The 23,176-nt window shown below is 42.7% G+C and overlaps 4 protein-coding genes across 5 annotated transcripts; 3 read left to right on the top strand and 1 right to left on the bottom strand.

The window, feature by feature from the left end:
* Positions 1-290: 290 nt before the first annotated feature.
* rps23 (ribosomal protein S23) lies at positions 291-2,319 on the bottom strand. The gene is made up of 4 exons (XM_062408785.1): positions 2,216-2,319; positions 1,145-1,304; positions 851-971; positions 291-480 (listed from the first exon to the last, which is right to left on the bottom strand). The coding sequence occupies exons 1-4, from the start codon at positions 2,217-2,219 to the stop codon at positions 334-336; spliced, it is 432 nt and encodes a 143-aa protein (XP_062264769.1). The 5' UTR covers positions 2,220-2,319; the 3' UTR covers positions 291-333.
* A 1,024-nt stretch (positions 2,320-3,343) lies between these two features.
* atp6ap1la (ATPase H+ transporting accessory protein 1 like a) lies at positions 3,344-7,971 on the top strand. The gene is made up of 8 exons (XM_062411848.1): positions 3,344-3,525; positions 4,946-4,968; positions 5,058-5,131; positions 5,474-5,542; positions 6,019-6,173; positions 6,413-6,463; positions 7,031-7,268; positions 7,373-7,971. Exons 1-8 carry the CDS (start codon positions 3,431-3,433, stop codon positions 7,628-7,630), a joined length of 963 nt encoding a protein of 320 aa, XP_062267832.1. The 5' UTR covers positions 3,344-3,430; the 3' UTR covers positions 7,631-7,971.
* Positions 7,972-8,599: 628 nt separating this feature from the next.
* On the top strand, positions 8,600-12,812 carry pde12 (phosphodiesterase 12). The gene is made up of 8 exons (XM_062408772.1): positions 8,600-9,495; positions 9,629-10,056; positions 10,178-10,283; positions 10,777-10,927; positions 11,285-11,363; positions 11,472-11,594; positions 11,741-11,946; positions 12,269-12,812. The coding sequence occupies exons 1-8, from the start codon at positions 8,921-8,923 to the stop codon at positions 12,386-12,388; spliced, it is 1,788 nt and encodes a 595-aa protein (XP_062264756.1). The 5' UTR covers positions 8,600-8,920; the 3' UTR covers positions 12,389-12,812.
* A 1,775-nt stretch (positions 12,813-14,587) lies between these two features.
* On the top strand, positions 14,588-22,437 carry gmppb (GDP-mannose pyrophosphorylase B). Of its 2 annotated transcripts, XM_062408758.1 has the most exons (11): positions 14,620-14,700; positions 14,782-14,860; positions 15,826-16,016; positions 16,144-16,224; positions 16,530-16,578; positions 16,695-16,837; positions 17,327-17,485; positions 17,669-17,747; positions 19,600-19,727; positions 19,824-20,006; positions 20,417-22,437. In XM_062408758.1, exons 3-11 carry the CDS (start codon positions 15,888-15,890, stop codon positions 20,546-20,548), a joined length of 1,083 nt encoding a protein of 360 aa, XP_062264742.1. In that variant the 5' UTR covers positions 14,620-14,700; positions 14,782-14,860; positions 15,826-15,887; the 3' UTR covers positions 20,549-22,437. The 2 variants fall into 2 exon arrangements, with proteins under 2 accessions (XP_062264734.1, XP_062264742.1); XM_062408750.1 differs by lacking the exon at positions 14,782-14,860 and having other exon boundaries at positions 14,588-14,700.
* Positions 22,438-23,176: the final 739 nt, after the last annotated feature.

The raw sequence follows: 23,176 nt of genomic DNA, 5'->3' as shown, positions 1-23,176 counted from the left end.
GTGTGTGATACCAAACTTCTGTCCACATGTTGAAATGTCCCTTTAAAAAGACACTTAACCTCTGCTGATGGCCAACATACTGCCCAGTACCCATTATTGTGTGGGATCGGATGAACTGAGATTATACAACCTTTTGGATTCAACTGCTATTTAGATGCTGTTCATTGAAAATAAAAGAATCTTAAAAGGATTTAAAAAGGAACAAGCAACATAAACATCTACTTTTTGAAAAGTCCCGAAAGACCGTAAAGGGAAAAAAGTGCACTTGACAATGAAAACATGAAACCAGATTGTATTTGAAAACGTGTTTATTTTATTTTCTGCATCAACTGTCTATGACCTGGGCCTCTCCTTCTTGCCTTTGTAGAGAGCCAGCAGGGACACGTTGGCAACCTTGACCACCTTGAAACGGACACCGGGAATATCACCCACAGCGTGACCTTTACGTCCGAATCCTGCCACCAGAACCTCATCGTTCTCCTAAAAGAAGGGAAGAGACAAGGAGGACGTGGTTAGAAGAGACAGGTGGTTAGAGGAGGACAAGACGGAGAGACAATGTCAAACCACCTAAAGTGACTTGTACATTTAAAAGCTAAATTTCAAATTAGGATCAATTAGACACTGTCACAATTAGACAGCTGCATTGAACAGATTAATTCAAAAAGATCTACATGTGTATGTATAGATTCTGAGAAAACTACAGAATAGATTAGGTGAAGCTTTGAGAACAAGATGGGATGACACCACCATCATCATCATTTACCAGGCACTGAATTAAAGTGTATCACACTTAGTTTGACTTTATTCTAGCTTAATGTTCCTGAAGGATTTTCACATCAATGGCCTTTACCTCAATGAAGTTGAGGCAACCATCGTTGGGGACGAAGGCGGTGATCTTCTTTCCGTTCTTGATGAGCTGCACCCTCACACATTTCCTGATGGCAGAGTTGGGCTGCTTAGCCTCCACTCCTCTGCAGAGAAAACAGAAAAACACTCGTCAACAACTCTCATTTGGCCTCGTCAACCATCAGACAAAATGCACTAGAGTTCCAAGACCAAAAGAACACAAGACCCCAAACTTCTTTGGACTCAAAAAGATTGACCCCTCAGTGGTCTACAGTTCAGGAGTACATGTGGTACTCACACTTTCTCAAGTACGATGCCTTTGGCGTGAGAGGCTCCTCCGAAGGGGTTGGCCTTCAGGGCTGTGCCCAGATGGGCCTTCTTGTACTGTTTATCGTGCCATTTCTGCTCACGACGGTGGTTACGGAGCTTCCTGGCAGTACGCAGACCACGACACTTTCCTGAGGGAACAAAGAACAGCAGTGATTAATATCAAAGCAGAAGGCCAGAGAATACAGACTCAGTGGGATGCAAAGATCTAGAAAAAAGTCTCAAAGTGTCTTAACCGTCAAGGATAGAAGCCGTCCCAGATTTAACAGGCACAACCAGTGAGACCAATAGTTCTGAATGAAACTAACTGGATGACACTGGAGTGACACCCTGTCAGAGTTAAATATCTTCCGGGTGTGACTGACTCCAGCTTTACAGTCCAATTAAAGAACTGCATCTTCTCACGTGTTGGTGTCACTAACAGAAAACCAGTCATGGTACTGAAACCCTGATCAGACGCTGTTTCCTACTGAGAGATTGATTACGTGACTATCACCAGGACCCTGAAGCTGAATCCAGCTTCTTTCCACCTCTTCATCATCACCCAGTACAGAAGGTGTAAGAAGATGGATATTAGATTTTTAAACAGATCTGTTCTGAATGTGTAAATAAACCTTTCTCCCCTGAAAGACCTGCAGTTCTGATCAACCTGTGCCGAGGCTAACTAAGCTAACCATGCTAACGTGAAGCTAATGAAGCTCATTCTCAATCTGACGCCTGTCAATAGGACAGCGGGGATTGACGCGTTTTTTTAATTAATCACTTTAATATACACGGCAGCGGTTTAAAGAACAATAAGACAGGGTTGAATGCTAAGCTAGCTGTGCTAACTGGCCACCCCGGTTCTCGGGACGTGTTATGGCCGCTCCACGTTGCGGCGGAGAGCGAATGTTTAACGGGGACATTTCAGAGCTATCAGCGGATTTTAACCGACATTAAAACATCGAGACTTGTGCGTAAGAGTCTCGTAAACAGCACCGGTGCGAAAAATCTGTGAAATCCGCGGAATAACTCGACATATTTGCTGAAGTTTGACGCTCACCCATGTTTTCACAAGCGAGCCTGGGACCGAAAGGAAGGACCCAACATGCACCGCGCTAAAAGTCGAGTCCGAGGACCCCGGCCGGGCGTGGCCACGCAATGTGCCTGACCAAAATTATCGCTTCTTTACTGAGCGTCAGATTTTTTATTTAATATAATTATTATTGTTGTCATTTTTACTAAATGTTATTTAATATTCCTTTTCATTCAGAAAAAAATACTTTATATACAGAGAACTTGAATAAATGTTATACCAAACTTTCATTTAATTGGGTTTTATTTTTTTTATTTTGTTCAGACCCTTATTAGAGGTAAACAACAGACACACTTCTCAAAAAGTCAGAAGAACATATAAACGTTCTGAAGTATTCAAATAATAAAACTACACATTTTAAGTTGACTTTGATTGTATTTAACCTGAATGAAATGAACTTTGTTTTTATTACAGTCCAGATGCAATATTTTTTTTAGAATTTTTTGATGGCTATTGGGACGTGAAGACGATTTCAACAAATTATTAACACTTGTTCAAATTATTGTATTTAAATCGTCAATGGTCAAAAGTCACAAAGGCTTCATATGAGACTGAAACTGCAGTGGCTATCAGAGACAACTTATATATAAACATACAAGCATATACACATATATAGATATGTTTGTAAATACACTGTTTTTACCAGCCTCATGTTCCTGTTCTGCTGTGACACCTCAATTTCCTCTTCCCACAGAGATCCAGACTCCTGTGTCTGGATTACAAACAGGCAGATTAAGTCAATGATGTTATGTGTTCCCTGTCTGGAAAAGGGATTAGGTCCTTTTAGGATATTCAAGCTTTTTAATATAATGCTTTAAAACATGTGTCAGTAAGTACAGATTCATTCTTTTACATTTCTGTACTGTAAGTGTATGTCGATAAAATGGACCCAATACATCTGGTGAATGTTGCTCTGTCAGTGTCATCATCACTACGACCTTTAATCTGATGAGATTCATTGTTGTCTGAACTGACCTGAAATGAGAAAATATGTGACCAGTAAAGTCTTTCACCGGTGGGCGGGTCCTGTCCACCCTGCCTGCCCCTGTCACTCTCTCTCCGATTGGATGATTCATGGGTCTGACAAGGGGGCTTAGAGACAGTGGGCTGATTAAAGTAGATTAGGAGGAGGAGAGGGGGACAGAGTGTGTGTGCTGGCATCACACTCCGGTCGCCACAGCGATGGCTACGCCGTGGAAACACTGCAGCATCCTCCTCCTCTCTCTCCTCCTCCATCTGCAGCCGTCTACCTGCCTCGACCGGCCGCCTGCTGACAGGTAGGTGGAGGCGATCAGAGGCAGGGATATGAAGCGGTTTGAAGATTAGAGTTGTTGTGTTTCACCTCTCCTGACTCTCTAATCTTTGACTCCCGACACATTCAGCCCAGAGATTACGGATGTGTTCCCATTGACCACAGGCCCTGTGTGGAGTTTCATTCATTTATTCTTTTTAATTTCTTCAAAACTGTGATTTTTTAAATTTATTATGTGGTCGTTTGAGGAGCACCAGGGGAACCGCCAGCCCAGCAAGAAACAATTAGATTGACAGAAATCTAAATGACAACAATTAAGAGAACATTTGAGTATCGTTAAGGAAGCGAAAATCCATTGTCTGATTTTCTGTGTTTTGTATCACAGCAGAGCATAGAGACTGAAGCTTACGTGCATCAAGAGGCCAAAAGGAGCTGAATGAGGGTTAAAAGCTCTGTAGAACTGTTCTGAGCTGCTCACTGCCAGGAGCTAGGAGAGTTCATTGCACTCAATCAGATTGACACAAACAAGTATTATTCCAAGTCGTGTCCTCAAAATTTCTTTCTACTGCCAATGTTGAGAGGTAATGAGGAAAAGGTTGTTTTCTTAGTGAAGAGGCAGAAAACAAAGGTGTGGAGCTGAAGGTTTTGGATGGAGGTGAAGGTTTTGGATGGAGGTGAAGGTTTTGGATGGAGGTGAAAGTTTTGGATGGAGGTGAAGGTTTTGGATTATAGGTGAATATTTTGGATGGAGGTGAAGGTTTTGGTTGGAGGTGAAAGTTTTGGATGGAGGTGAAGGTTTTGGATGGAGGTGAAGGTTTTGGATTATAGGTGAAGGTTTTGGTTGGAGGTGAAAGTTTTGGATGGAGGTGAAGGTTTTGGATGGAGGTGAAGCACATCTGACTTTCATGCTGGAGTTCTCATGCTGTTACACACCTGAAGTCGTTTTCTCAGTTATTCTTCACCACCACGACAATATTTTCTCAACCCTTCTACCTGCAAAAGTGTTGAACTGGATTAGAAACACCAACAAAACCACATGGTCATGAAACATAATCTGAGGTTTCTGCAGAATCCTTCAGTGTAGAAGTTCTTCTCTGACAGTGACACTGAGGCAAACCGAACTCTAATGAGATGATGATGAGGCCGGACGTGCAAACAGATGTTCAGGCTGTGTCATTTCTCACAGCGTGCAGCTGTTCGTGGTAAAATAGGGAGAAGCTGCAAAATCTCCTCTTGGCCGAGAGCCACCCCATCCTGCATGACCGGTGTGTGTGTGAACTCTGATTGTATGATTATGTCATCAATGTGATCCCTCAAGCCACAGTCTCGAGCTCTGACCCAGAAAACAAGAGGAGCTAAACCTTGTTTTGCAAAAGAAGTAATGATGAACGTTATCTTTTTGTTTTGGTTATTTATTGACTGTCCTGTTGTTTTTTTGTTTAAAGAGCTGCTGTCGCTCCAATCCATGGTTAGTATCTATATATCTATCTATCTATCTATCTATCTATTCGTCTGTCTATCTACCATTAAAGTTAAATTCTGTTATTTCCTCTGCAGATGAGGGAGTCACACTGAGTGATGGAGGGATGTGGATGGAGGACACAGAGCAAACAATCAGGCAAATGCTGCAGGTAAATAAGGTCTTCTATACATTTTTGGGGATTAGAGGTGAACAATCAATGTAATACCCGCTTTAAAATAAGAAAGTGTTGTGAACGTGAAAGAAAATTTCATTGCACTGCTTGTAGATCTGGGATCTGGGTAACAAAGGTTGTGTTGATACACGTATTTATTTGCATATACAAATAAATAATATATAGAAGAAAACTAAAGTTTGGAGTTTCTTTACCATGTTTAATATAACTTGCTGTACAATAAAACACATATGTCAGTGATCTAAATCTATATAAATGCCTCTTTCTGAATCCATGTGATTTTATTCTCGCTTGAAATATCAAACTTTCTGTGTCCAGTCTCCAGAGGCTCCACAGAGGAAGTTACTTCAGGTTCGAGGAGCTGCTCTACCCTTCCCTCCCCTCAAGGTGGCGTAATTCACTTCACACATGACTTACCTGTATGTTCCAGGTTGCGTCCTGGACCTGCTCTCTGCACGCACACATGAAACTTATATCCATCTTCTCATATGATGACAATTTGACAAAGAACAAAATGATTGCATGAAAATGTCAGTTTGGCTTTGAGATGATCTGTGGGATTTGGCGTCACTGTCCTGTGAGAATAAAAACATCATACATTTTCATAGAAGATAACCTTTTTAGCTTTGATACCATTAATTCAGCATATTGATGACTATAGGTTTTCTAAATGTCTCATTTAGCAGGATACTATTCTCAGCTCATCAGGTGTAAGGGTATGGAACATATGTTTAAACTAGTAGAGTAGAGCTAATCCCTCTGAATGTAAGAGTACGAAGCTGCATGAAATTATAATACTGAAGTTCAGGCTCACCCCAGTATATGAGTAAATCCCCCACGTTGCACCTGTGTCTCTCCTGCAGGTGTTTTCTGACGGGGAGCCGTGCGTCCTGTTCCAGGCCAGGAGACTGTCTCTGCGCCTCGAGAAGCAGAAGCAGCTGGACCTGACGGAGCGAGCGTTCTCTCCTCAGAAACCTGTGGACACCAGCCAGTCTGTCTGCAGCCGAGACAAGGCAACGTATGTACTGTCCACCTGTCTGTCTGCATGAGCCTGTCTGCCTGTTTGTCTGATGTCAACACAACCTCAACAGCATCAGACAACACTGATGTTTTAGGGATTGACCTGTTTTCTGAGCTGATTGGTGACGTATTTGAATAAAAAATGTTGCTTTGGGCCTCGAAAGTCCCTTGAAATGCATGTGGAAATAGTGTTCAAGTCACAAGGTAACAATAACGTGTGTGTGTGTGTTCCTGAAGGTTGCTCATGAGGTTTGGAGACGTGGAGGATTTGAGAGGCCTTTCAATCAGGTTAGTCATACCCCCTGTTTGCCGTCTACACACCAAACGATAATACAAAACTCCACCAAGGCCAAACAATCCTTCACATGGTTATCCAGCTATTATGAAAATATACAAGAAAAAAAGTAAATGGTCTGACAACCTAAATTATAGTTTTTTTGTCCTAAAGCATCGTTATTTATCAAGATCATCCCGTCATATTCTGGTGAGGATGTTTCTTTAATTCACAACTACAACCAACCTTGACGGGTTCTTCCAGAGTCCAGATTGAATCCCTCAACCAGGTTTCGTGAAAATGGCACAACAGGCCAACATTTTTTTTTCTTTTTGGAGGTTATAAATGACAATCATGTGATCAATAAGGCAACAACATCGATAAGTCAGATCTACATGAATATGTCTGATTAAAAGTTGCCCTAGGAAGTAATAAAAGTTATGATTCTATTCAGAACAACTCCCCATAACGCACGTTGTGTTTCTTTGAGTCCACATTCTAATGTGTTAAAAATGAAGATCCAAGTAGAGCACACATGTGAATTCTGGATTCACAGTCTTCTCTTGTCCCCCTGGTGTCAGACTGCAGCTGTCCAACACCTTCTACGAGTCGTCCGGTCAGTGGTGGTTCTCCGTGGACAGCGTCTCTCTGCTCTACAACACGTCTGAGGAAGCTGTGTTCAATGCCAGCGAGGTGTACGCTCCGGCCTCCTCCTCCTTCCACTGCCTCCATGTCAGCAACCTGCAACGCCACAGCGCCCTGCTGCTGCCCAGCACCGACCACGCCCGCCGCTGGACCATCACCTTCACCGACTTCCAGGTACCAGTCACTGACACACACTTACTGCGCCTTAACACCAGGGAGGATGTCCTTGAACCATCACACTAAGTTTGTTTGTTACTTCTGAAAATCCCTATCCTCAGATTCAGGCCTTCAACGTCACCTCCGGTAAGTTTTCTCCCGCAAGCGACTGCGCCACCTTCCTGACGCCAGCCATCCTGATGGGCCTCGTCACCTCCCTCATCCTGCTGCTGGTCCTGGCCTACGCCCTGCACATGGTCATCCACCTGAAGCACATCGAGCACGAGGACGAGCACAAGGCCGACGTCTACTACCCACAAACCCCTGAGCAGCCTGAACACTGCTATGTGGAAAACATGGCAGAGAAAAATATCCTGTAGTAAAACCAGGAAGATAAATAGAGACTGTATTCTCTCTAACAAACATAAACACACACACACACACACACACACACACACACACACACACACACACACACACACACACACACACACACACACACACACACACACACACACACACACACACACACACACACACACACACACACACACACACACACACACACTTCACAACCACAGATAATTCGATGCTGACAGCTGACACCAGATCTGTGGTATGATGGAACTTTCTGCTCAGGACTTGCTTTCTTTAACAAGAGTTTTGTAATCTATCGGTGAATTGCTGTATTTGTCTTTGTTATAAATTAATTTAAAAAATGGCTCATTTGGTTTGCTCTGTTCTTCTCTAGATATCTGCTGACAAATGTATTTATTGTATTTATTATATGTATTTTTTTTCTGTGTTTCTTGTCACAGAACGTAAAAACATATAGCAGCTGCAGACTCAGCGTCTCACATGACTCTTCACTGATCAAAGCTAAAGGCAGGACATGTATTTGGACATAGAGTATTATAATGGCAGGAAGGGGGGGGGGGGGGTGCAGCGCAGGAAGATAATACCATGACCCTGTCACAAGAATGGAAAATGCAGACACTGTGGACAAAAACTGTTTAACAGGTTTATCATTGAAGGTTAAGTTAGTAATGAGAGGAAGTAGGCAGTAGTAGTAGGATTAGTAGTAGTAGTAGTATTACATAAAATAATCCTTTATTAGCCCCACAACATTTACTGTGTTACAGCAAAGGGGACAGTCAAAAGAAGACACCAGTAAAGTAAACATGAAATATAAACACAAGGAAAATATAAAAAATATAAATAAATAGGTGATTATAATTTATTATTATTATCAATAAAGCGATGCAGCTAAAATCATCTATTCCTCCTGTGTAATCTCTGGATCAACACTCCAGTCCTATAGGTGGCAGTAATGCGCCTACACGGTGTTTTGATTGTGATGAAACCAACACCACAGAAACAGGTGGAAGCCCACGCTGACCTCAGGGAAGTGCTGACAGTTCATGTTCTAACTTTTAAATATTAAACACAACACGTTGATCCACGCTGAGGTTTAATTCACGAACCCTTTGTGTAGTTTAGTTGTGAAACAAGCCGCCGGAGGTTGAGTCCATCTCGTGGTTCCAGTGTGATTGTCACACTGTTTGTTAGCATGTGGCTAACCGGTGGAGCTGTATGACTCGACCTACCTCTCGCAGCCCCTCTTCGGTCTACTTCTGCCCGGTTGTCCCCTCACTGGCTCCGGGGACTTCATGTTGAACCGCATCCCCGCTGCCCTCGCTCTGTTCCCCCGCCGCCTGCTGCTCTCCTCCCCGAAGTACCTGACCCGAGCCTGCCACCGCCTCCTCGGCACGATGGAGCCCGCCGTGGTGAGGTGTCTCCCCGGGGAACCCAAACTCACCATCTCCTTCACCCTGGACGGCAGCAAGAAGCAGATGCTGCGGGACCAGGACGAGCCGCTGGCGAAGGCCCTGGCCCGGATCTCCAACGGCTTCGCCAAGGGCCTGGGGAAGGCGAAGAAGACCAAAAAGCGCAAGTCGCAGCAGCCGAGCGAAGCCCCGCAGCCCGCCGCCGTGGTGAAGCTGTTCTTCGGGGGGGACGAGGTGCCCGACACGGAGCTGAACTCGGAGGCCTGGCGGGACGGAGCCGTGCTGCAGGTGGGAGACCTTCAGTACTCGGTGCACAGGAACTCACCCACCTTCACCACCGCCGAGCTCCCGGTGTCTCTGCTGGCCGAGTTCCCCGTGTGCCCCAAACTGGAGGTTGAGTTCGGGGACCTGCAAGAGTGTGAGTTCACCTGGTTCAAAGAAACACGCCTAGACACCAGGTAAATGTAGTATTTAAATCACAGTGTTCATGATGAAGAGTTCCTCTAGAGACTCAGTGTATGATCTATTTCCTCACCAAGAAGTGACGGGTCAACTAGCACATTTGTCTTTATCTTGTTCTTCTTGTCTCAGCTCTGAAGTTCCTGGGGAGGTCGAAGGTCAGGTTCCAAGCTGGACCCAGGTGGGATGTGGGCGAGTCCACATCCCGTCCAACAAGGACATTGGCTGCAGACTCAAACTGCGCTGCACACCCAAGGATGGAAGTCGCAGTGGCTTGGCCAAGGAGCTGGTCTCTGTGGGAGCCGTGGAGGCCGGACCAGGCATGTGCACGTTTGACGACAGACATGCCTACACTGTCAAAGAGGCCGAGTGGCCCACTATGAGGGTGGTGTCCTACAACATCCTTGCAGATGTCTACGCCCAGACAGAGCTGTCCAAGACGGTGCTCTACCCGTACTGTGCCCCGTACGCTCTGCAGCTGGACTACAGACAGAACCTGGTCAAGAAGGAGCTGGCTGGATACAACGCTGACATCATCTGTCTGCAGGAGGTCGACCCAGGTAAACAAAAAAGAGTAGAAAGAGGAGAAGAAACTCTATATAAGGATCCACATCAAAGAAGTTAGATTCCTTCTCTTCTGTGTGCTGACATATGATGGATGTGTGTCTCTGCTGTCTTCAGAGGTGTTTGAGGACAGTCTGATTCCGGCTCTTGATGCCTTTGGTCTGGACGGAGTTTTCAAGCTGAAGGAGAGGCAGCATGAAGGACTGAGCACCTTCTACCGCAGGTCAGGTCTGCAGGTGTAGTTTAGTATGATGCACTGTCAGGCGGGGGGGGGGGGGGGGGGTTGATGGTAGTCAGGATTTGTTTATGTTTCTCTATAAGTGTGAATTCAAGTCATGGTCGGGTTGAGAGTTTTGGATTTTATAGCTTATAATTTGGATGATTTTGATGTACAGTTAATTCTGTAGTAACTATAACTAAAAGTCCCTTGATTTAACATTAATTTAATGTGTCTGGTTATTTTACCTATACCACAGCTTTATTAAATGCAGGTGAAGCATTTGCTTTAACTGTACAGGCTGTAATTGTCTGTACAGTTAAAGCAAATGCTTTTTTACACCTGCAAATATATCTATATTTGCAGGTGTAAAATGTTGATGATGTTTAGTTCTTTATTTTGAAGATGAATAATTATCTCGGGTTACAGAACAATCTTAAATATTTAGATCTAAATCCAGGATTAAGTCATGTAATTAAAAAATGTTGTTGTTTTTCAGGTCCAAGTTCCGGCTGCTGAGTCGTCATGACATCATGCTGAGTGAGGCGTTGACCTCTGACCCCATCCACTCTGAGCTGCTGGAGAGGGTTTCTGCAAACAGCGACCTGACCCTGGAGGACAGAATACTGAAGAGATCCACTTCGCTGCAGGTATGGCAGTTTGTGCCACATACTTTTATGAATATTTACATCAAACATTAAGGTTGTTAAAACAAAAAATTACTCACATTACTGCTGCCGATGGATAATTCATCTCAAGCAGGTCTTGAGTTTACTCACTGGAATGAACTGAAACAGAATAGTACAAGAGTATTATGAAAAAAAAATCTGGGTTGTATAATGCAGCATTTACCGTTATGAGGATTTACACAGACAAATCAAGAGCACAATATTTCCAACAGGAGTCAAACTAATAAATAAATAAAAGCAGATTTATATATTTATAATAGTATTTGTTGCTCCGTAGTCGTTGACCCTCAGCTTTATGAATCTCTCCTGTTCCTGCAGGTCAGTATACTCGAGGACCTGAAGACACCAGGCCGGAAGGTGTGTGTGGCCAACACTCACCTGTACTGGCACCCCAAAGGTAAAAGCTCCTGCGAACATGAATACAACTCAGTCACTGAAACGAGAAAGAAGTGGGATGATCATGATTTACATAAACGTCTGAAAAATGAATTCATTTCTTTTGAAGGAGGGAACGTTCGCTTGGTCCAGATGGGCGTCGCACTCAAACACCTGAGTCATGTGATCCGTGAGGTCGCACCGGGAGCTCCTTTAGTCTTCTGTGGAGACTTTAACTCCACCCCTTCCTCAGGTAAATCCCCACCCAAAAGTCTGGCCTCATTGATTGCAGTGTTTTAATATTCACTGCCTCCGTGGATCTGTCAGTAGAAACCCCATCTCATTGTAACAGCTGCTCACGTTATCTTTGTATACCTCCTCCTCCTGCTGTCGTGTCAGGTGTGTTCCAGCTGCTCACTGAGGTGGTGGTTCCTCAGCAGCATGCAGACTGGAGCAGCTCAGGCCCGGAGGAGTCCTGCAGCATGGAGCTGCTCTCTGGTTTCCCCCCGCTGCTGAGCGCCTGCGGCCAGCCGGCCTACACCAACTATGTTGGAGGATTTCAAGGCTGCCTGGATTACATCTTCATACAGCCCGACAGCATGCAGGTACTGATACTGATACCAGACAGGGTTCTAACCAATGCATAAGAGATATGTGTGAGAAAATCTGTAAACGAAAATGTACATTGTTTACCAATTACTGTTTAAATCTTTTTACTGAAATATAACTCAGCAAATACCTCAACCATGACCCCAACTCCTCATGAACCCAGATTTAAATTCTCTAGATCCAGATTTTTACTTGGAACCTGCAGATGAAAACATAAAATCCTTGGCAAAGATTAAATTGCTTGATTATACAGTTCTAATTGGGTTGTGTTATTTGTATAATTAACCAAAGAAGCTAACATGGTGTGCGTTTGTGCAGGTGGAGCAGATGATTCCTTTGCCCAGTCACCAGGAGGTCACAACCTATAAGGCTCTGCCCAGTGTGGCTCACCCGTCTGACCACATCGCCCTTGTGTGTGACCTGCGCTGGAGTCCCTGACCTCTGACCCCCAGTCACCTGGTTGAAGATGCTTGAGAACTGCAACTACTTCATTTTTAATATTGGAATGAAATCGAGTAACTGGAGTTTAATGGAGATCAGTGAAAATCAACAACAACATGAACGACACAGTTGAGTTCATGTCATATTATTTACAGTCATTAATATCAAGAATGATTTATCATCACTGATATTCAGTGTTGGATTTGTCACTTTTAAGAAAAAGTTATTAATTAAATTTTGCTTGTTAATTCTTTCAGAAGTGATTCTTTGGCTGGTTCACCTTCGCCTTCTTAAACAGCCATTATAAATCATTTTAGAGTACATGTCAACTGAATGGTTTCAATATAAGTATTTATTGTTTTTAATATGGTCAAACAAGTTGCCTGAATTGTAAAAAATAAATTTAGTCTACTGAAACGTCCATCTATGAATTTGGCTCCTTTACTGTCAACACATCTGAACCTTCAGCCACATTAAACACAAGGGTGTGTGGGGGGGGGGGGAGAAAAGGCAAAAATAAACTTTATCTTTACAAAGTAGGATTACAATCAATTTTTCTGATCATTTAGGAATGACCATTGTTTACAAATGCTTTACATTCAGTGCACATTAGATTTAAATATTCTTCACAATGTTTTCATCATCTGTCATCAGCCCTTTATCTCACTCTGTAGCAAGACGAGCTCAAACTCACAGCCACAGAAGCAGGACATCTTGGCCATTTGACTTTAGAAAACGGGACACTTGTCATTGAAGTGGCTCTAATCAATGTTTTATAAGAGTAATGTCTCAAATAACAACATGACAACTAGAGAATTATCACCTGAATCTCCTCTTGGCTTAACCTGGAGTCAGGGAATTATCTTCCGGCTCCCTCTACTGTTTTGTGTGTGTTGTATCAAAATGTTTATATTATTATTCTTTGTTGATAAAACTTGGAGATTATAAAAATGTAGTAGTGTTTCCACACACAACATTGTTTACATTAACTTTTGTTCTGCTTAATGCACTTTGTGGTGAAACTCACAAGTGAAACCATCACTAGGATTATTTTACATTCAGTTTCTGATATTAGATCCATTTCACCTTAATCTTCCACACTGGACCTTTAATTTTACATGAATGATTTAAAACTTCCTCACATTCTTCGAATGACACATTCACATCCGCCTTCCTTCGCCACGCTGTTTTTCACTGATTGGTCAGAAGTGGTGAGGAGGCGGTACCGAAATTGAATGTACCACCGAGTCTTATGTTGGGGGTGCAGAAAAAGTTAAGATACTATTTTGCGGCATAGATGTGATAGCCTTGAAGCTTAGGTCTCTTTTTAATCAATAAGAGTTAATTAAATATCTAAGTGTATTTTTTTTTTTTTTTCATTGACCATAATTCACCCTTTTAATAATAAATCGGGCCAATTCCAACATCCGCGAGTCGATGACATCAGGGAGACGCAAATCGGAAACCAGTTGATTGACAACCAGAATAAAAGCTTGGAAACTATTTCGATGTATCAGATTGAAACCTGTGATTGAAACTCAAAGTTTGGACGTACAAAGGAATTTTGTAAAAACTAAAATAATGTGATACAAATAAAGTTTGTTAGGCTTTAGATAAAAGCGTCAGCTAAATGAAATGTAATGTAATGTAATGTAACACATTATTCTGGTGACTGGTGGTTTAGCTCAAATGGTGAGTTATTTTAAATGAAGGAGTTGGAGTTTACATTACATGTCATTCAATTATTTTTATGAATGAATATTATGGTATTGTGTAGGTCTGATAGTGTTGGTGCATATGTGTAAGTGTGAATGAGACCAAGTGAGTGTTTCAGGTGTATATTTATGTCTGTGTCCATGTGGAATTAGACATATTTTAATGTTTGCATTGTATATTTACTTTTACTGATTGTCTTTATTATGATAATTATTATCCATTATTATTAATGGATTATATTTTATCTTGACCCTGAGTCTGAATAAAAAGTGATAACAAGTCCAGTCAATCTTTACTTATGTAACTCAATGTCACAAATCACAACAATCTTTCCAGCTTATGACATCTTCTCTGTATATATGTATATATGTAACGTGAGGAAATACTCAGTGAGTGAAAATAAAGGGAAACCAACAGATGACTCAGCAAACGGGACATGTGATAGCACTACAAGTTTTATTCTGAAACCGTGCACCGGATGTTGTGTCTGTGTCACGTCCTGACGTCCGCTCCTGTTTGAACAGTCTTACGTGTCATTCGTGGAGTTTCACTGATCCTGAACCTGCTGGACTCGTTGGAATCAACTGATCCCGGTGAGTTATTCACTGTTTTAAATCAACTTTCCACACACACGAAGAAACAAACGCGATGCTAACTGTGGCTAACAATTGTAGGTCAAAGGCGCCTCCCCTGTCAACTGCTGTCAATGAAGCTTGTTAGCATCTTGGCTAACGTGAGCTAGCTCCAATCACTGTGAGTTCATTGAGAGACTGAAACCAAGAACACACTCAGTCTGTGTTTATCTCCTCAAAACTGTTCTCACGTGTTCACACTGAGACTGCCGCTGCTCCTCGTTAGCCCCAGCGGTGCGAGTGTGATGCTAACACCGGCTAGCTGCTGCTATTCTTACTATGTTTCAATCTGTCGTTTGCTTTGTGTTTGTGTTCTGCTGCTATCACCTGTGTGTTGTCGACGTGTAGAAAAAATACCCAAAACACTACATGAGTACTCAGAAGTCATTGCTGCGTCTTTACACGTGTAGTTCACTATTACATGTGTACTCAGTTGTTACTGGCATTATGAGTATTCAGTAAGTACTCAAAATGTTTACAGTAATTAGTACTTAGTAGCCCTATAACACTAGTACATGTATACTCAGTAGTCATTACTATATTATAAATGTATTACTCGAGTCATTATAACAAATTCTTTAGAAGTACTCAGTCCCCAGTCCTCATAACTACATTATTACACCCATAGATCTTTAAATGGTTTCCTGGCCTCTTTCTCTCGATCAGGGTGTGGATGAGCGAGACCTTTGTGCCAGACACTAAACGTTGATTATCTTACATCATGAATATCTGGCTGTGCAAGTTTTTACTACAAGTTTTTAGTAATTCACAGAACATGTTACACCAGTCTTCAGAATGTCCTGCAGGTTAAACTGGACTAACAAAGCCTCCTTCTCTCTGACAGCCTCACGTTACTGCAACATAGGAAACTACAAGTCAACCATGATGACTAATGTTTTAATGCTACGCTTTCCAATCGTTTGAAACTTAGAGATGGGTTAAAACATAGTCGTAGATAGTTTTGGCTAAGAAATAAGCAATTGAATTTATCAAAGCTATAAACAAGTATGTGATGAATCTGGCAGGTGCTTCAACAAACCTTAATGTGACCATCAAATCAGTGACTCCCCCCTCTCTCCTGTCCAGGCTGGTTCTGGTCCTGAGCTGCAAGTTACCCTTACGTTAAAAGTTGCTAACCTACCAGAAGCATGAAGGCCATGATCCTGGTGGGGGGGTACGGGACCCGGCTGCGACCGCTCACCCTCAGCGTCCCGAAGCCGCTGGTCGACTTCTGCAACAAACCCATCCTGCTGCACCAGGTGGAGGCGCTGGTCAAGGTACAGAGGAGACACCCAGGCGGATTTACCTTATCTGCCGATAGGTCGTTTGGTGTTCTCAAATTTCTCGTCTTCACTGAAAGTAATTTGTCACCGTGTGTGTGTGTGTGTGTTTGTGTGTGTGTAGGCCGGGGTGGACCATGTGGTTCTGGCGGTGAGCTACATGTCAGAGCTGCTGGAGAGAGAAATGCGAGTCCAGGAGGAGAGAGTACGTGGAACAAGCACTGACACACCATGACACCTGTGTAACACACCAATATAAACAACACGATCTGAATGCTTTAGTTGTGAACAGGAAAAACCTGTAAATCATTATTTGCAACACTTCCTGTACCTGTTTCAAAGTAAAAGCACTCTAGTGCTAGTGTCAAAATGTTTATTATTCACAGAGTTCATGTCTAAAAACAGCTTGATAAATAGCTTTTAAGTGGTTCATATTGTGCAGCATTAAATACATTTGAGTATTCATATTCATGGTGCTGCATCCTGAATGTTCCTTTGTTCTCTCCTCAGCTCGGGATCCGTATCACTTTGTCTCATGAGACGGAGCCTCTGGGAACAGGTGAGTTTCTCTTCACCACAGACAAAACCAGACGGGAAACTGATCTTTCTTGACTCTGACTGAAAGTTGAATGTCAAGAGTAGAAATCAGACTTCAATATGTGTGTTGGTTTTCAGCCGGTCCTCTGGCGCTGGCACGAGACCTGCTGGATGTGGACAAGGAGCCGTTCTTCGTCCTGAATTCAGACGTCATCTGTGATTTCCCCTTCAAAGATCTTCTGCAGTTCCACCGCAACCACGGCAAGGAGGGAACTATCGTGGTGAGAAAGACGGAGACAAGCACAGTGTCCTTGTTTAGCTGCAGAATGAAAACACAGACAGAAGGTCCGGTCAGAGTTAGGTGGTTTTTAGCTGTGATGCTAAAAAGTTGACTGCAGTTAGAGAACAGATTGAAATATTCAGTAGTCATTCTAAAACAATATCTGAAGTGGAATGACGTCATTCTCACAATACTCAGACCACAATTAAATGTGGCTTAAATTTTTAATACTGACAATTTCAACCTCCATCAGAGAAAGTAAGTTAAATAAATACATACAGATAAATAATTACCATTAAAACGTTTTACAGTCTTTCAGGCTCGTACGTTATGTCTGTATATACATAAACAAAAGGCGACGTCTCAGAAATTTGTTTGACTTTTTAAAGAATTGACAATTTGTATTGCTGTGTTTAATTTTCTTAATATAATACAGAAGACTTATTGTGTTATAATGTAAGATTGACTAATCAAGCATGTGTGTGTATAGGTGACTCGGGTGGAGGAGCCCTCTAAGTACGGCGTGGTGGTGTTTGAGGCGGAAGGCGGGAAGATCCATCGCTTCGTGGAGAAACCACAGGTCTTTGTCTCAAACAAGATCAATGCAGGCATATACATCTTCAATCCCAGCATGCTCAGCAGGATCCAGGTGAGAGGAACACACACACACACACACACACGTTTTTAACTCTGTGTCAACATGTGGCTTAAATGAAGTAGCAAGTACTGAGACTGTTAAAACTGCTTAAAAAGGGGAATTGTCTATTTTGATAATTCTACAAAATGAATGAAAAGCAGAAGAAACATGTTGTGTTTTCTTTTGTCTGTGCAGCTGAGACCGACGTCCATAGAGAAGGAGATATTTCCTGTCATGGCAGAGGAGGGGCAGCTGTATGCCTTCGAGCTCCAAGGTAACTGTCACCAGTGCTGCTGGGCCACAGTACAGTGCTGTAATACACCAGATTCAGCATAGACCTCGTGTTTTGTAATTGGTTACACAACTCAACATAGTTTCATAGTTTCTTGAGTTGAATGAATGAATGAATGATAACCACCTACCCATAGATACTCATTCATTTTATACTGTATAAACAGAAACAATTCCTTTTGAGAAGAAAAAAATATGACATTGCAAACACATTCATCTGATTTATGGTCGGTGTTCCAGTGAGGCCACCATTACTGCACGTACACTGTTTGTATTTAACTAAATGATAATAACTTAAATATTCAGCGTGTGGGATTTAGTGACATCTAGTGGTGAAGTGTCATGTCGCAGCTGAACACCCCTCACCTCAGCCTCCCCTTACAGACATGACAGAGAACCTATGGAAACCTTCAGTGGTCATTAAAACTCAAAAGGTGTTTTGTTTGTCCAGTTTGGGCTTCTGTACTCAGAGTTTTCAGCACGACACTCAGCTACTGTTAAACTGGACTAAACCTAGTTTGCCAGTTTGACTCTAGTGTCCAAATAAAACTTCAAGAAATATTTTATGGCAAATCCAGTGAAATCTACATCTGTTGAAAGTCTTTACAGAGGAGACATGATATGAAAATGTGTTTCTAGCTCAATAGAAACTATCTCTCTTTCCACTGTAAAGGTATTTGATGAAACATTCAAGTATTTTACCAGACACAGCAAAATGCTAACATGGTTTTAGAAAGTATTTTGGAATTTGACCTGCATGCTCACTTTGCTCACTGCAGCTCACAGCTCAACCAGACGTAAGTGTTTTTCTAGTTCGTAGTTCTGGAGAGGACTCGTCTGTAGAGAAGCACAGATTCCGACATCAGCTGTTCTGCATTACATTGAATCAATGTAATGTTACATTGAATCAATGTAATGTTACATGTAATGTAATGTAATGTAATCAGTGGATCTGGATTCTCCTTCAGACCGAAATCAATATCTAGATCAGAACCAACCACCGTTCTGATCTGTTATCGGTGCTTCTCCAGATCCACGTCCCTCTCTGGGAGCGATCAGCTTTGTGTGACACAGCGGAGCCACGTAGTTAATCCTCCTCTCCTCCTGTAGACCAGTCAGACAGACTGGTCCCAGTCTGACTCCGCTCCACCTCATAGTGGCTTTGTTTCCCTTGTGAGCAACTCCCTGCTTTTACAACTAAGACCACGACTGAAGGTCTTTGTGATCTCATGTAGAAGATTTGATGAAGTGATTCATTTGCCCAGTTAAAAAAAATCTCAATCTGCCGTCAGAGTAAAACTTAGAGACAAACGATGACAAGAACATTTAACTTCACTTTACGTATCAACTGGTTTTTAGATCAAGTGATTTCTCTTTCAAACACAACATCATAGATATCACTCCGGTGTAGCTGAATAATAAGGATTATAGGCTTATAAACACAACACAATTAAATAAGTACAATTTAAAATAATAGTTTTAAATGGAATAACAGAAATAAATGAAACCAAACTGTGCTCACTGATGCTCAACGTGTGGAATTCAACTCAACAGTGAAAGTTACTCAATTTGTTTCTGAACTTATAGAGCAGGTGTGTGGAAGTAACTGTCAATCATGTGACGTCGTTCTTCAGCACCAAACCTGTTGGAGATCACAAGAGCCTACTGGTTTTGTGTCCTTGTTTCAGTGGAAACTAACTGCTCTCACTGGTTTTATCTCTGTCTGTCTGTCTGTGTGTGTGTCTGTGTCTGTCTGTCTGTTGGTCTGTCTGTCTGTCCACCTGTCTGTCTGTCTGTCTGTCCACCTGTCTGTCCACCTGTCTGTGTGTCTCTAGGTTTCTGGATGGACATCGGTCAGCCCAAAGACTTCCTGACAGGGATGTGTATGTACCTTCAGTCGCTACGGCAACAGGCTCCTGAGAGGCTACACACGGGGCCCGGTTTCCTCGGCAACGTCCTGGTGGTGGGTACCGCCGGTTGAAGTTGTGGTTCCGTCAGATTAAAGAACCGTAAACATGAACTGTGATGATGTTCACTCCTCTCTGACTCTCCTCCGCAGGACCCGACAGCTCAGATCGGGCAGAACTGCACCATCGGGCCGAACGTGAGCATCGGCGCCGGCGTGGTGGTGGAGGACGGCGTCCGGATCAAGCGCTGCACGGTGATGAAGGGGGCGCGGGTTCGATCCCACTCCTGGCTGGAGAGCTGCATCGTGGGCTGGAGCTCCTCGGTCGGTCAGTGGGTGAGTGGAGGACGAGGGTCGCAGGCTGTTTCCAAACAAACATCATTTGACTGATAAAACAAGATGGACTCTGGAATTGATTCATGTGCCGTGAGAGACATTTACACAGACATGATGGTGAAAGCAGAACTGTTTGGGTTTAATAATTACCAGCTTTAACAAATAAGAGTCAGTCTAACTTACTGCTCCTGTCTGACTCGCTATATACGTGAAGAACTGCCATTTAGAATTGATCTAATCAGGCAGAATCTCATCTCCTCGTAAAACCAGACCAGGGTCACAATCAGAACCTGTATTAAGATCTGACGTTCTCTGACCTGCCGCAGCCGCACAATGAGTCATATGTATTTTCACAATTCTCTGTGACCAATCCTCAGTCTTCTCACTTCTGTTTTAACTTCTGTCGTCAGGTTCGAATGGAGAACGTGACGGTGCTCGGGGAGGACGTGATCGTGAACGACGAGCTCTACCTGAACGGGGCCAACGTCCTGCCTCACAAATCCATCAACGAGTCGGTCCCAGAGCCGCGGATCATCATGTAGCTGCAGGCTGGGGGGGGGAGGGGGGAGAGAGAGCTCGCCCCGCCTTCTTCTTTTTAATGAACTCAACTGAACGCCCAAGCTGTGCCAGAGAGAGAGAGAGAGAGAGGGAGGAACAAATGGGCAGAAGGAAGGAGGAGGAGGAGGGGAAAGGGAACAAATGAAGGTGTTTTTTTTTTTACTCTATTTAATTAATTGAGCCTCTTTTTGTTCGCCCTGATTGGCTGCAACCTTCCATCAGTCTGACACGATGGCGTTAGCATGATGGCCCGTCAGGCGGATTCAAGTCGTTTCACCGCTTCAGGTAAAACGCTCTCGTCCTGAATGTAGCAGCTGGTGAACACTGCTTTAATAATAAAGGGTGAGGTAGAGGGGGGGGGGCGGGGTGGAGGGACAAATAGTGAAGTTACTGAGAATGCTAAGGGACGAGGGGGTGAGAGAAGGATATGATCACTGCTGTTCAGATTCACTGTGCATTTGCATTTCCTGTAACGGAGCCTGAAACCGTGTCACTGAGATGAATCAAAACGAACGCACCAGGGCTGTCACTTCTATTCATATATTCAAACTGCTTGTTGAATTCAAAATCTACAATCCTAGAAGCACATCGGACCATCTGAAGTGTCATACCCCCCGGGATCCAGCAGAGGGCGCTCACTGAGACCACATCAGTAATGTGGAACCTCACTTCTCTACTTAATGGCTCTAAAAGCTCAACATCAACATGTCTGGTCTCCTGGTTCCAGCAGAACAAAGTGTCGACTGAACATCTGAAGCTCTTGCGGTGAATTATGAAACCCAGAGAAACGGCCTCATCATCAACTGGAGTCGTCTTTGTTTCAACCTGAATGTAGTTCAATCGATTTTTATATAAGAATTCTGTTTCGTCTTAACCTCTGTGAACTTTTCTGTTCTTTCTTTGTATCATGGAAACTTTGCTTCAACGCCAAACAAACTGCATTTTAGAGTCAGACACTAAGAATACAAAAGGGACATATAACCCTTTTTCCAGCATGTTTTTCTGTTTGTTTTTTAAAGCTTCAGTCTTTACTCTTAGAAGAATCTTGTCATGAACTAAACTGATGATTAGATGGATTCATCCTTCGGTCTCATGCAGCATTAGGTCACTCAAAGGGGGAAAATCTCCCTTTTGATTAGATTAGAACGATTTTGAGAAAACCGTCAGAATTTTAGGCGTCATGTCATGATGAGAGATATCAGAAGATCAGTATCATCTGTATTTAATCAGGTAATATGCTTCAGTATAAGATTAACCGGATACTTGATCCTTTGTCTCATCAGCACCATTTTATCATGAGTATCAGGACTTTGAAATATTATCCTTAATGGAGGAGGAAACAGCTTTGAGGTTATTGTTACTAACATCTCTTGTCATGTGTAGATTTCATAGTTCCTCATGATATTAAGAAATAAGTTCTGTTTGTCTTTGGCCCTAAAACTCTGTCGTGCTTTCACCCCGAAATGACTGAACCACACATTTGGGCCCTTCAAGTTTTTACTGAGCTACATGAATAACAGTCTGTTGGAACCAGATTTCACTAAAATGAAGGTTTACACATTCCCCCTCGTCTCCTGTAAGAACCAATCATTTTTAATGTTTAATTAAACGAGTCATTGAACATCTCCAGTAGAAGGGATTCTGGAGCACTGAGGTCAGATCTGATGTTTTCCTCCATGTTGCACAAAGCAGCCGGTGATTTCAGCTGCCGGACACCGAACTGATCTCTGAACACGATGCAGTTATGCTCGTTAATGCAGTTATTGATAAAACAGTTTTTAGGATACTGAAGACTTTGTGTCTGAACGAATGAAGTCAACTCTTTGTAATAAAGTCTTTTTTTAAAGAGAATAATATAATCTACTGACATTCACATCTCGTCTCGCCTCATTTTTTGTGTGATTATCAGTTTACTGCTCAAACACTGGAAAATGTAATTTGTGAAAATGGGTTAGAGAAATCAAATGATTTATTTATATTTATTTTATAAATGTGAGTGTGAATGAGACATGGATGAACATTTTTTTATTTTGTTGTAGCCTTGGAAATGTAATATCCAGTGTTTCAGGAGCTGGACTCGTATTATATCGAGTTTTTCTTATCAGTCTCACAAGTGCTGTGAATTCTACACAATTAACTACTGTAGTAATCATTTACAACAAATCTGAGTGACATGGTAGAATGAAAAAACATCAAATAAGCTAAAAAAAAATTAAGTAGAGCCAGATCATACACTTTGTATAAAGATGGATGATGCATCTGAGCGAATGAAATGCTGAGGGGGAAAAGGAGACAGAACCTTTTTAACCTCACGTCCAGCACCAGGCACTTAACAGTCTGAATAAAGTCTCAGGTCCAGATCTTTGATTACAGCTTTTGTTCTGAGGATAAACACACTTGGTAAAGTGAGCTGAAGCGTTTGGGCCCTGCTTGGGGAAGTGGTGAATCACATTCTTCAGAACCACAGTGAAAAGCTGCAGAATGAGGAGGAGGAGGAGGAGGAGGACTATGTGATGTTTCTATTGGCCGATCACTCGTTCAGTCTCCTCTGTGACTGGCTGGCAGAGCGAGAGCAGGGAATCCCTCAGGGCTTCTCTGTCTTTGTCTCAGAT

Source organism: Platichthys flesus, chromosome 2 (assembly GCF_949316205.1).
Source record: "Platichthys flesus chromosome 2, fPlaFle2.1, whole genome shotgun sequence".
NCBI classification, from domain to species: Eukaryota; Metazoa; Chordata; class Actinopteri; order Pleuronectiformes; family Pleuronectidae; genus Platichthys; species Platichthys flesus.
The sequence above is the reverse complement of the archived record's forward strand: the minus strand, read 5'-3'. Positions and strand labels throughout refer to the sequence as shown.

Excerpts from the sequence above, each read along its gene's own strand:
- rps23 (XM_062408785.1), bottom strand. Across the intron at positions 972-1,144 it reads GGCATCGTACTTGAGAAAGT|AGGAGTGGAGGCTAAGCAGC; the intron begins GTGAGTACCACA and ends TTTTCTCTGCAG. Across the intron at positions 481-850 it reads GTTGCCTCAACTTCATTGAG|GAGAACGATGAGGTTCTGGT; the intron begins GTAAAGGCCATT and ends CCCTTCTTTTAG.
- atp6ap1la (XM_062411848.1), top strand. The coding sequence starts at position 3,431 with ATGGCTACGCCGTGGAAACACTGCAGCATCCTCCTCCTCTCTCTCCTC. Across the intron at positions 5,132-5,473 it reads CAATCAGGCAAATGCTGCAG|TCTCCAGAGGCTCCACAGAG; the intron begins GTAAATAAGGTC and ends TTCTGTGTCCAG. Across the intron at positions 7,269-7,372 it reads TCACCTTCACCGACTTCCAG|ATTCAGGCCTTCAACGTCAC; the intron begins GTACCAGTCACT and ends CCCTATCCTCAG.
- pde12 (XM_062408772.1), top strand. The coding sequence starts at position 8,921 with ATGTTGAACCGCATCCCCGCTGCCCTCGCTCTGTTCCCCCGCCGCCTG. Across the intron at positions 10,057-10,177 it reads TCTGCAGGAGGTCGACCCAG|AGGTGTTTGAGGACAGTCTG; the intron begins GTAAACAAAAAA and ends TGCTGTCTTCAG. Across the intron at positions 11,947-12,268 it reads TACAGCCCGACAGCATGCAG|GTGGAGCAGATGATTCCTTT; the intron begins GTACTGATACTG and ends GCGTTTGTGCAG.
- gmppb (XM_062408750.1), top strand. The coding sequence starts at position 15,888 with ATGAAGGCCATGATCCTGGTGGGGGGGTACGGGACCCGGCTGCGACCG. Across the intron at positions 16,225-16,529 it reads TGCGAGTCCAGGAGGAGAGA|CTCGGGATCCGTATCACTTT; the intron begins GTACGTGGAACA and ends TTCTCTCCTCAG. Across the intron at positions 16,579-16,694 it reads GACGGAGCCTCTGGGAACAG|CCGGTCCTCTGGCGCTGGCA; the intron begins GTGAGTTTCTCT and ends GTTGGTTTTCAG.